We start from the raw sequence: 12,729 nt of genomic DNA on the forward strand, positions 1-12,729 counted from the left end.
TGCTGGACTGCAGAACAGCTCCATCTTCATCAGAAACGTGACAGAGGAAGATGAAGGCTGCTATCTCTGTTTGTTCAACGCCGGCCCTGAAGGTGCTCTCACTGGTAAAACCTGCCTCCAAGTCTACGGTAAGAACCAACCAACTTCACACAAAGCATGCTGCTGCATTGTGTCTTCATCCTCACCACTAACTACATTTAGTTCATGTGATATCTTTTGTGTTCAGAGCTGCATGAACCCGTTCTCCATGTGAGAGAATCAGGCTCTGAGGAGACAGTGGTGTCCTGCTCGGCCACAGGTCGACCTGCTCCCACAGTGACATTAACTGTCCTGAGAGACAACGTCCACTTTCCTGGAAACAGCTCCGTCAGTGTGAACAACACCAACGGTACAGTCACTGTCACCTCTACAGCTGTGCTGACTCGTCTCCATCACATGGACACAGAGGTTAGATGTGCAGTGCGAGTGCTCTCTGCTCCTCAGAAAGAGGAGGTCAGGATGATTCCTGCTGAAGGTGAGGAACACTTCCACACACACTGATTTATAGAACGATGAGAACGTTAAACTCGTGTCTTCTGTTTATCTGACAGGTTCCCATGAGGATTCTGGGAGTGAGATCACATGTTTCACCATCTTCACTGCATTGTCTGTGGTGCTGTTCTTCTGCTGTGTTGCAGCAGCAGTCCTCATAGTCCTGCTGATACGAAGACGTATGAACAGGTAATTCTTAACTTTCAGCAGAACATCTGTCTTGATGCAATACTTCTGTGTCACAGTTTTTTTTTTTTAATAACACAAATACATACACATACGTCCTTATACCCACACAAACATATTCCAAATAATAATAATAGTACTATAAAGAAAGAAGAGAAAAAAACAAAAAAACCAAAAAAAAACAGAAAGCAAAACACAAGCAGACAAACAATAACACGCCTCCAGTCCCTCCCAAAACCTCCACCCACCCACTCTTTAAATGGTCTCAGGCACTATAACTACAAACTTCATAAGCAACCTCAAAAGAAATATCAAGAGTACAAATCATCACGTACATGTACATCACAACGACATCAAATCATTTTCCATTGGAGCCCAAATTTCAACATAACCCACATCATTATTTTCCAGACTAAAGGCGACTTTCTCTAAATTCACTGCCTCCATTGCCACGGTGACCAACTCCCTCTCTGATGGAGTTCTGGCGCAGATCCAGTTGTTGATGATCACCTTTTTTGTGATCATGCATAAAGAGAGGAACACTTTCTTGTCCTTTGGTGGAACTTTATCAAAATTACATAGATCTCCTAATATACTTGACTCTGGTGTTAGTGGAATAGTTATGTTAATGTGGTTCATTGCGTGTTTTGTTATACCAAACCAAATTTATTTTATGGCAATCCCAGAGTAATGAAACAAAGTTCCATCAGTATTGCCACATTTTGGACATTTACTGTCTTCTTGTAAGCCCACTGTAATTAGTTTTGACGGTGTGTAGTATAATCTGTTGAGTATTTTGAATAGTCTTTTTTTATACATCGTAAATGATGCCCTGCTTTAATCCATATACCGTTCCAGGACAGCTCTTCCTCTCGTTTATGCAGATCTCTGGCCCATTTTTTTGCACAAACATCAAATTGATCGCCAATGCTATCATTCAGAGTCGAATACCATAGTTTAAGTGCATTTTTATTTGGCAGGTTATGACTGTAAAGAACATTTTCAAATGTGTGTACGCAAATTCTCGGCTTTTCTATCGACACACATTTTTCAATAGAGTGCCGTAAGGTAGTATAGTTCAAGTACTCACTCTTTGGAATATTATAATCAATGATTAACTCAACTAAGTTTTTTAAACAATTGCAATTATTATTATTAGAGAAAATGTGACAAAGCCCAGTTTACTCCATTTTCCTTCCACTTTTTCCAATGAATAACCTTTTTGTTCACTGTTATATTTGGGTTCTGCCATATTGGCTGATTAATTGAAGTATCTGTGTCAATTCTTAAGACCTTTACACATGACTTTAAAATGTTGAATGACACTTCAATGGGAGTTCCAATCAGTACCTTAGGAAATGTTTTCATATAGTTTTGACATCCTGAGTCAATATTTAAGCTTTGTAACATATTCTTCTCAATGGTTTTCCAGTCTTTAATTACACCAGGATCAAAAAAACATATTTACGTGCTGACAACCAAATGATAAATAATAATGAAAAAAGTTAGGGAGCTGCAGATTAGACATCCTCAAGTACGAGCATCGCTCCTTTTCACCATGCCAAATAAATGCAGAGATTGCTTTATGTAAGTTATCAAACCAGGCTTTTTGTATGATAGTGGGCAGCATTCTCAAGATGTAGTTGACAGTAGGGAGGATATTCATTTTTACAATATTTACTCGACCCCACGGAGAAATAGGAAGGCTTGACCAGCGATCAATATTTGCTCTTATTTTATTACAGGTTTGAGTGAGATTAATATCTCTTGTTTGATAGATACTTGATGTCATTTTTAGTCCCAGATATGTTAACTCTGTTTGTTTCCATTTTATTGTGGCATTCAGTACACATGTGATAGTACAAGTTTTATTTAAGGGCATCAATTCACATTTCTCCCAATTTACTTTATATCCTGACAGAGAGCCGTACTGAGTGATGATCTGAGAGAGATGAAGAAGAGAGGATTCTACATCTGTTAAATACAAAATGATGTCATCACAGTACAGGGGATTTTATATGTTTGACTTCTAATGTATATGCCTTTGATATTATTTTCAGATCTTATTTTCTCAGCTAATGGCTCAATAACCAAATTAAATAGGAGACCTGAAATTGGGCACCCTTGTTTTGCGCCTCGATGTAAAGTGAATGGTTTTGAAAAGAAGTCATTTGTTCTTACTGAAGCCGATTGTGGTACAGCATTTTGATCCACTGTATAAAGTCGGTGCCGAACCCATATTTCTGTAGAGCACTAAACAAGAATGACCATTCAATGCGGTCAAAACGCTTTTTCAGCATCATTAGTACACAGTGCAGCTGACAGAGGAAGCTTTTTTGAATTTTGTATGATATTGAATCATTTCCTTGTATTATCAGACGAGTATCGTTTCTTCATGAAACCAGTTTGGTCACTATGTATCAGCTTTCCAATTACCTTAAATAATCTTGCTGCAAGAACTTTTGCAAGGATTTTATTATCCAGGTTGGCCAGAGATGTTGGACAGTAGTTCTTGCACAAGAGAGGATCTTTACCTTTTTTATGGATTAATGAAATATATGAATGATTAAATAATTGTCAGAAACTGACGTTTTCATATGACGCTTGATACATCTGCAAAAGGAGGGGTGACAGATCCCCACTGAACTCCTGATAGAACTCTGCATTATAACCATCAGGCCCCGGAGATTTATTTTCAGCAAAAGAATTTATGGCCTGATTTATTTCAGATAGAGTTATGGGCTGCTCTAATGTGTGTTTTTGATCTTCTGTTAAGAAGGGAAGCTTTTCTAGTGACTCAGGGTTATCATCAACTTCAGACTCATAAAGGTTTTTGTAAAATTCAGTAAAAGTTTTATTTATTTGATCTGGATCGGAGGATATCGGGTCATTTAGCAATCTGATACTAGAAACTTTATTTTTTGTCATCTGTTTTTTCAGTCCTGAGGCTAACAGCTTTCCTGCCTTTTCCCCACTTTCATAGTCATTTAATTTCGCTCTCTTTAGTTTATATTAAATTTTTTTCTCTTATAACGTCATCATATTTCATTTTTAGATTGCACAGTTCCGTCCATTTTTCATCCTTGTATTCGTTTGACAGTGAACTTTGTAACGGGTTAATTTTTGTTAGCAACTTGCTTTCCTGTTGCTGCTGTATCTTCTTGTTAAAGCTACCGATCTTATTAGCTCCCCTCTAAAGTAACATTTTGTTAATATCCATAAATGTATGAATGTATCCACTGATGTGTTTCTTAATTTCTGGATCTCTGAACAGAGAATCATTGACCTTCCACTGTTTAAAACACACCAGTGCTGATTTTAATTCAAGGTCAATCTGAATAGGACTATGATCAGATATCACTATTGGATGTATTAAGCTTTGTGTCACATTTTTAACAATATCTTGAGAAATTAGGAACAAATCAATTCTTGAGAAGGTTTGATGCCTGTGGGAGTAGAAAGTATAGTCTCTTACATCAGTGTGCAGTGTCCGCCAGATATCAACAAGCCCAACAGCATGCATTAACTTGAGTAACGTAAATACAGATTTTTTTCAGTTGGTTTATCTTCCCGCTCTTATCAACCTGTGGATTTAATGTTAAATTCAGATCTCCCCCTAATATAATTGTTGAGTCACAAAAATCTACTAATTTACTCTCGACTGCGCTGAAGAAGCCTGGACAGTCTTCATTAGGTGCATATACATTTACTAGAGTAAAGTTGTTTGATTCCACAGAAACATTAATAAGAATATATCTCCCGAAAGGCTCACTTGATACATTGTTGACTGTGAGGTTTAATTTCTTATTGAATAAAACAGCAGCACCAGCTCTCTTTGAAGATTGTCCAGCACCAAGTACCTCACCTACCCATTCTCTTTTTAGATGACCAAGTTTCTCTGTTATTACATGTGTTTCTTGGAGAAAGACGATATCTGGGGAGAATCTTTTTAAATGCTTTAATATTTAACCACGTTGTAACCTGATTATTTGCTCCGTTCGCATTCCAGGATATAATTCCTAATTTTGTGCTATTCATTAGACTAACCTAAAGATCAAGTATTAAACAAGAAAGTAGATATTTTTTCTTTTCATTGCCAAATACATATCGATACAACGAAAAACAGCCTTCTCAGTTTCCATTCTCCCACCTATCCCTCCCTGCTCTCCTTTCCCCTCCCGTCCTCCCTCGCACCCACTCCCACACATACATAGAAGGTGCCACACGTAGGACAAAAAACTGACTAACAAATATATCTTAAAGAAAAAAACAAAGAACAAACAAACAAAGAACAAACAAAAGTGTCCATAGGGATATCGTCCATAATCTGTTCTCCTCGGCTGTCTGTCACCTAATGCTTCCCAAATATATAAATAAAGAAGAGGGGGGGAAGACTGTGATATTGTAGAGACAGTTGATATTTGAATAATTGATCAAGATCTTTATATAGACCAAACCTATAAATAAGAAAATGTATAAATGTGTGCTCAGCACTGACTTTTCTTCCATTTTTAATTAATGAAGTAAATTGTGATGCACTGAACTCTTCATGGACCATCATGTATTTATAGTAAGTGTGTTCATTTACATCACATTTGTTCAGAGACATTTAGAAACAGGGAGTTAAAAAGCAGCAGATGTCCTGTAGGAGGCAGTGATGTCAAACACTGGAGCTGATAGTGTCATCTGGAAAAGAGAGACGAGACTAAATATCATGAGTCCAAGTTCCTCTGACCAAGTTATGTTACACAATTTAATGTTTTGCTTGAATAATGGATCTATAAAGGTGTCACATGAAGCATTTTCTATCTTATTCCAAAATGATGATCTTGATCATCGTCTACTGTAAAGCTATTAGTATATATAAAGTTTAAATGAGATGTATTATATAGAAACAAATGTTTGGTGTGTGTTGGTTATTAATTTTTTTGCACTTTAACATTTGATGTGTGTCTCTATTCTTCTACCCTGACACATGTTAGAAACATTTACTGTATTGTTTTGCTTCCATGTGCTGTTCTCTGTCAAACACTTGATAATGAACCTGTGCAATATGTTTATGGACTTTCTTTGTAATAATATCCTCTTTTAAATAAAATATTTTAAATGCTTTATCTTCTGAAATGTTTCTGTATATTTGTACATTTTACACACCTTATTAAAATGAGATTTAAAGACATAAAAAGTGTTTCTGTGTCTGCCTGATGTTTCTGTTGCCCTGGATTATGTTGATCTTTCTAACTACATCTTGTATTGTGTCCACAGTGACAAACTCAGGATGTTTGAGGGGTGAAAAATAAAAGAGGCACCTTGAAGAGCACTTTTTAGTGTTATTTCAAACATGACTCTCGTCTAATAACTGTATGAACTATTGTAGATAATATTTTAAAGTTTCACGTTGTGTTGAGTCACATTCGTCTCTTCACTCTCTGACTCTGTCCCAGATTATAGTGACACCAAGATAAACACTGACAACTTGCAGTAAACTAGCCCATGTTTAAAATATCCCTTCCTTTTTATTTTACTTACTCTGTTTGGTTATTGGATCATTTTGAAGACATGCACACTGTTACACACGAGAAACATGGTGACCATCTGATCTTCAACATGTCCACAAAAGTGAATTTAACAAGAAGAGCCACCAGTTGTATATTTGAGCTGCTGTATTCATGTTTAAATCACCCAATGTGACGTATTTGTTTTGATCACGCTCAGTGGTTCATATCTTCTGGTGGATTGGTCATTATCCTTTCTAATGTAATGTAAAGTTCAATGTAAAGAACTGTTGAACTGATTTAATCAAACTAAGTACTGACACAACATGAAAGAAAACTTTTTTAAAAAAGTAGTTGGAAACCTTACATCTAACAAAAACACCTTTTTCGGAAAATATTTTTTTTTAAATGTGAATTCACACTCGTGAAGCTACACACATTAACATCTGGAAGCTGCCCGGTGCAACTGCGGTCAGACCACTTTTACACTGAGATTAGCACGTATACACAGGTTATTTCCAAAGTCAATATTCGGAATTAAGCTGATCAAACCGCACGGAAGCCCCTGACAGCGCTTACTTTTTAAAATATCTGTAACTTCATGCTTCAGTGTTCAAGCGCTGCATGACAGACACGGATGGACTTCAACGCACGTCATAGCATGGAGCATAAAAAGGAGAGTAAATGAGCTTGTTCGCCCAGCAGGGTGATGAGTTCACATCAAATACCCGTGACTACTGCAGGGTTAATTGTCCTGGGAGCAAATCCTGATAATATTCACATTCCACACAAAAAGCGAGATGTTAGCAGGTTTAAGTGGGTATTACAGTGGATAAGTCCTAGAATGCCCTACACTGAGATCATCTGGCAGGCTGTCAGCTCGGTGTGACCTGGCTGAAGTGCATTAAACTCCTCCTTGCGTACGAGATTATAAAGTTTCTCCAAGAGGAAATAACACATCCTTTCTCTTTCTAAAGGGGATTTCATAAGCAACTACACCCGTCACTTGTAGCTCCGCCCACATGACCATACCGTCCCTTTAACCTGCACGCACTCTTCGTAGATGTGTTTACAGTAAGCAGCAGAGATGGCGCTTAGTGCACTTCTGCATTTACTTTCTGCGTTTGGACTCTTTCAGAAAGGTAAGAAAGAGACGATACAGTCATTTTTATACAGCTGTGAAACTTCTTGCTCTTAAACTGAAAGCTCAGCTGTGAGACTGCTGACTGCTCTTTGTTTTTAATGTACTTTTGCATTTGATAACGTTTATATTTATACCGTATCCTCTTGAGACCCAGCAATTCATTTTTGTCCTCTGTAGTGGACATTACGCTTTTGCTAACATCTCTCATACTCAGTGTTAGGGAATTTACTGTGCAAACGTAACTTGTACATGTATTTCAGCCTGGCAGAACAAACTACATTTCTACCCCGCTCTGCAGCGAACCCGAGCTCGACTCCCGGCTTGGGTCCCTTTGCTGCGTCTTATTCCCCCTCTCTCTCCCCCCGTTTCCTGAAAAGTAGCTTTAGCAACTACTTATACTCATTTAACGCAGTTTTAAATAAATCAACATATGGTGTATGTGAAACAAAATGTAATAACCTACAAAAAATTCACATGCCAAAAGAAATATGCCTCTCAACTCGAGAGGAAAAAGTCCAAAAAAGTCAAAATTATTGTTGTTTTCGGCTTGCAGGGCTCACATGTGAACACGTAGGTCGTGTCTGTAGATGCGTCTATATCCAACATTTACATCATGCTCAAATGTGGCCGTGGTTGGGCTGGTCCGTTCAGGGTCACATCGGAGGAAACAGGAGGGTTGTCATTGCTTGGCCATATGAGCGCTGCCTTCCTTGACACAAAGACCCGCCCACTCTGTGACGCATTTGAGTGCTGCCAGGGCGAGCCAATCAGAGGCAGTGTTGGCTTAACATGTCACGACATGTTTCATGATTTATGGTAGATAGTTCTTTTTAAAAAGAAAATATTCCATGTTATTGGTCAAAATTGTAGTTTGTAAATTGAGTAGTTAAACTTCAAAAAATGACCCAAAAAGTAGTTTAATTACTTGACGCAGCACAAAATATGAATGTAGTCTAACTACCAGCAAGTTACAGCAAATTGTAGTTAAGCTATGTAGTTCAACTACATGTAGTTTACGTCTCCCCAACACTGCTCATACTATACACGTCACTCTATTAAGTCCTGTTGTTCCTTAAAGACGACAACTGGAGCTTAAAAATGACACCACATTCGGGGGGTTTGGCCTTTACAACTTGCCTGTGCATGTCTTTTCAAAATGGCTGCCGTCCCAAAAAGCAAATTTTATGGAAAAAATAAAGGTATGCATGATATTCATAATTGATTCATAATTGAACTGGACGTCAGGACTTTGTACTTATGTTTGTTTCATATTTGTTCAGTAGACAGCTCTAGTAGAGGATTCTTAATAGAATCATTCAGTGAGATTCAGAAATACAGCGACCAAGCATAACATTCATCCACCTGCCTAATATCATGTTGGTCCCTCTTTTGCTGCCAAAACAGCCCTGACCCATCGAGGCATGGACTCCATGAGTCCCCTGAAGGTGTGCTGTGGTGTGATTAGTCGTCTAGCCATCACGATTTGGCCTTTATCAAACTCGCTCAAATCCTTATGCTTGTCCATTTTTCCTGCTTCTAACACATCAACTTTGAGAACAACATGTTTACTTGCTGCCTTAAATATCCTGCCCACTTACAGGCTCCATGATGAAGAGATTATCAGTGTTATTCACTTCACCTGTCAGTGGTCATAATGTTGTGCGTGATCAGTGTAGATCTATCAGAGGATGACACCGTGAAGTGTCAAACGTCTAATAAAGAAATTACAAAAGGTTCAGGTGTAATGGCTACAAAAAGATAAATCTACCTCTGCTATTTGTTTTATATTTTGTGTACTGGATGATTCCAGTGGAACTTTCCATGTACATACTCAGCCTTTAAATGTTTCACATTTGAGAACAAGTAAGTCCTGTTGTCCACTACAGAGGACGTGTTGTAAAATTGGAAAAAACGTAAGTTTAAGGGGTTTTTCCTTCTTTGCAATATGTTTTTTACCACCCCAACATTAAATTTATGTTAAAAAAAAAAAGTAATTAAAAAAAACTTTTTTTTTTTCCTGGGTCTCAGGAGGATATGTAAATGACCACAAACTGTGAAGGGCAGGACAATTTATATGTACAGTGCAAAGGAACACATTTTCTCTCTGCTTACATCTTGTCGGAGGGATAAAGACGTAAAGAACTAAGAAATGAAGAAAGTGAGACAGTTTGAAGCCTCACCTGTGAAACTATCCTCTCCTGCAGGTCTAACAGCTCTGATACAAACAGAGCAGGATGTGATTGCAGCTGTAGGAGACGAGGTTCGTCTGAGCTGTCAGCTGCTTCAATCTAAAGATGTTGTTCAGGTCACCTGGCAGAAAGTTTTACCTGAGGGGGTGAAGAATGTTGCTACCTACACCCGAAGATTTGGTAAAAGGGTGATGTCTGGTTTTCAAGGAAAAGTGGAGGTTGAATCCGCTGGACTGCAGAACAGCTCCATCATTATGAGAAACGTGACAGATCAAGATGAAGGCTGCTATCGCTGTTTGTTCAACACCTTTCCCGAAGGTGCTTTCACTGGTATAATCTGCCTCAGAGTCTACGGTAAGAAATGAATGTTGTGAGTTTTCTGTATGATGTTAATTCACAATTAAATGTCAGAACAGTGACTGTAAGTTATTTTACATAATCTGTCACATTGTGTCTTCATCCTCTCCACTAACAACATTTAGTTCATCTGATATCTTTTGTGTTCAGAGCTGCATGAACCCGTTCTCCATGTGAGAGAATCAGGCTCTGAGGAGACAGTGGTGTCCTGCTCGGCCACAGGTCGACCTGCTCCCACAGTGACATTAACTGTCCTGAGAGACAACGTCCACTTTCCTGGAAACAGCTCCGTCAGTGTGAACAACACCAACGGTACAGTCACTGTCACCTCTACAGCTGTGCTGACTCATCTCCATCACATGGACACAGAGGTTAGATGTGCAGTGCGAGTGCTCTCTGCTCCTCAGAAAGAGGAGGTCAGGATGATTCCTGCTGAAGTCAAACAGTCTGCTGAAGGTGAGAAACACTTCCACACACACTGATTTATAGAACGATGAATACCTCACTGCACATGTCTTAAAAAATAAATAAATAATGTGTTTAATGAGGATTCTGGTTCTATATCACTAATTTTCCTTTGTTCTCAAAGGTTACTCTTGGATTATTATTCTTCTTATGGTGTTCTCTGTGGAGGCCTTGTGTTGTGGTTCAGTCATCATCACAGTCCTGCAGGAACAAAAACTCAGGAACAGGTAACTTTAAACTGTCAGCTAAACATCTGTCTTGTTGGACATCTGACTCACAGTTAATATCATAGTAATTGATTGAGATCTTTTCAGAAAAAAACTATAAATAAAAAAATATTTTAAATGTTGTTCAGTGCTGACTTTTCTTCACTTCTTCAGGTCGTCCCTCAGAGGAGGTCACGACCCCGCAAAAACCAAATGGAAACACTGAGTAAGACAATTTATTCATTTTTACTTTATTTATTATTATCTGCTTCTTCTCAACATGATTTCATCTTCACTCTGTTTGGACTTTCCACAACTAAAATTGTATTTATTAATGAAGCCATGTGTGATGCACTGAACTCTTCATGGACCATCATGTGTTCATCAGCGTGTTCATTCTCATAACATTTGTTCAGAGAGATTTAAAAGTTGAATGATGTCTTACTTTACTTTACGTGTTTTTCTGTCTGTTTTATCGCTCACTTTTCTCTCTGCTTCTGTTTACTTGCTGCAGTCATGCAGAAACTGAACAATGTCTTCTTTTTTATTTAAAGGAACAAAACACCTTTAATGCAGGAAGAGAACGAGCTGATGAGACTGCGGACGTCTACTGGAAAAATGAATGAGGGATTTCAATGAGAGGCATTAACTGAAAACTTGACTACCATAGTCAACGATTTGATGACATGAAGTTCAGAGTTTCAGTGAATGCAACACAGTGCAATAGTCAGTCCCTCCAGAAAAACGTGATTATGCGATCGCATAATTCAAATACGCCGCACTTTCGCCACGTAAATTGACGATTTCAGCGCAAAATATGTGGGGCTTGCATGATTTCATAATCCCTGCATTTTCATTGCAAAAAAGTCACATATATCTCAGCAGAAAGTTGAAAAATGTTGCGTTTACTTCACACAAGAGCAGCCATTTTCCCCTGTTGCCATGGGAACGTTAAGAAGTGACGTAATTACGCGACGTGAACATGGTCAAAAAGCTGCAAACCCCGTGATGAAGCTATGATGAAGCCCGCAAATCAGTCTCATTTTCCAACAAAAAATCATACTAGTTTCAAAAACCTTCCAGTTGTAAGTATATTAGTAGTATGTAAATGTACGGTACAGTAAGAGAAGCACTTTGTGCATTGGAAGCACTTATTTTAACAGAAGATGTCTGTTTTGTATCGCTACCTCTGTAAAACAGGAAGCACATTTTATTTTTTTATATTTTATTTATTCATTTTTACAGAAGTTGTAGCATATTCCTTTTGTAAAGCTACAGAACTTGTTTGACTCATCAATGTTTTGTAAGTTTGAGCCATGTGTTTATTAAAGTCTGAAATAAAACAAGATAAGAACTTTAATATTCCAGCACTTTCTGTGATGTAGTATGCTGCTTATCATAGGAAGTAATAAGAAATGACTCTTTACATTAAGGTAGTAGCCTAGTGAGAACAGGGTGTTGGGGGAATCACTTTTTTTTCTCTTTTTCATCAAACCGCAGTTTTTGCAAGTTCCCGCAATTTCATCACATAAAATTGCATTAATATCCTGCATATTCCATCGCATTTTTCAAGAAAACGTGCCGCATAATCAAGGTTTTTTTGCCCGCAATAATCACAAAAAAACTTTTTTCCAGTTTTTCTGGAAGGACTGAATAGTAAATGTTTGCTTCAGGCTGAATACCAGCGTTACAAGCTGATGTGTTTCAGTGATGGGAGTTAAAAAGCAGCAGATGTCCTGTAGGAGGCAGTGATGTCAGAGACTGGAGCTGATGGTGTCATCTGGAAAAGAGAGACGACACTAAATATCATGAGTCCAAGTTCCTCTGACCAAGTTATGTTACACAATTTGATGTTTTGTTTTAATATAGGATCTATACAGGAGTCATGTGAAGCATTTTTTATCTTATTCCACAATGATGACCTGGATCATCGTCTACTGTAGAGCTGTAAATATGTATAAAGTTTAAATTAGACATATTATCATTTTTTTGCACTTTAACATTTGATGTGTGTCTTTATTCTTCTACCCTGACACATGTAAAAAAAATGTACTGTATTATTTTGCTTCCATGTGCTGTTTTCTGTCAAACACTTTATAATTAACCTGTACAATATGTTTATGGACTTTCTTTGTAATGATAACATCTGTTAAATG

At 37.8% G+C, this 12,729-nt stretch overlaps 1 protein-coding gene across 1 annotated transcript; it reads left to right on the forward strand.

Moving 5' to 3' along the window:
- The first annotated feature begins 7,245 nt into the window (after nucleotides 1-7,245).
- On the forward strand, nucleotides 7,246-11,493 carry LOC115576587 (OX-2 membrane glycoprotein-like). Its single transcript, XM_030409116.1, has 6 exons — nucleotides 7,246-7,354; nucleotides 9,561-9,899; nucleotides 10,053-10,358; nucleotides 10,492-10,594; nucleotides 10,748-10,799; nucleotides 11,128-11,493. Exons 1-5 carry the CDS (start codon nucleotides 7,300-7,302, stop codon nucleotides 10,797-10,799), a joined length of 855 nt encoding a protein of 284 aa, XP_030264976.1. The 5' UTR covers nucleotides 7,246-7,299; the 3' UTR covers nucleotides 11,128-11,493.
- Nucleotides 11,494-12,729: the final 1,236 nt, after the last annotated feature.

This window comes from Sparus aurata, chromosome 24 (genome assembly GCF_900880675.1).
Source record: "Sparus aurata chromosome 24, fSpaAur1.1, whole genome shotgun sequence".
NCBI classification, from domain to species: Eukaryota; Metazoa; Chordata; class Actinopteri; order Spariformes; family Sparidae; genus Sparus; species Sparus aurata.

Coding starts and splice junctions, on each gene's coding strand:
- LOC115576587 (XM_030409116.1), top strand. CDS start 7,300: ATGGCGCTTAGTGCACTTCTGCATTTACTTTCTGCGTTTGGACTCTTT. Junction 9,900..10,052: donor AATCTGCCTCAGAGTCTACG/GTAAGAAATGAA, acceptor TTTTGTGTTCAG/AGCTGCATGAACCCGTTCTC. Junction 10,359..10,491: donor AGTCAAACAGTCTGCTGAAG/GTGAGAAACACT, acceptor TTGTTCTCAAAG/GTTACTCTTGGATTATTATT.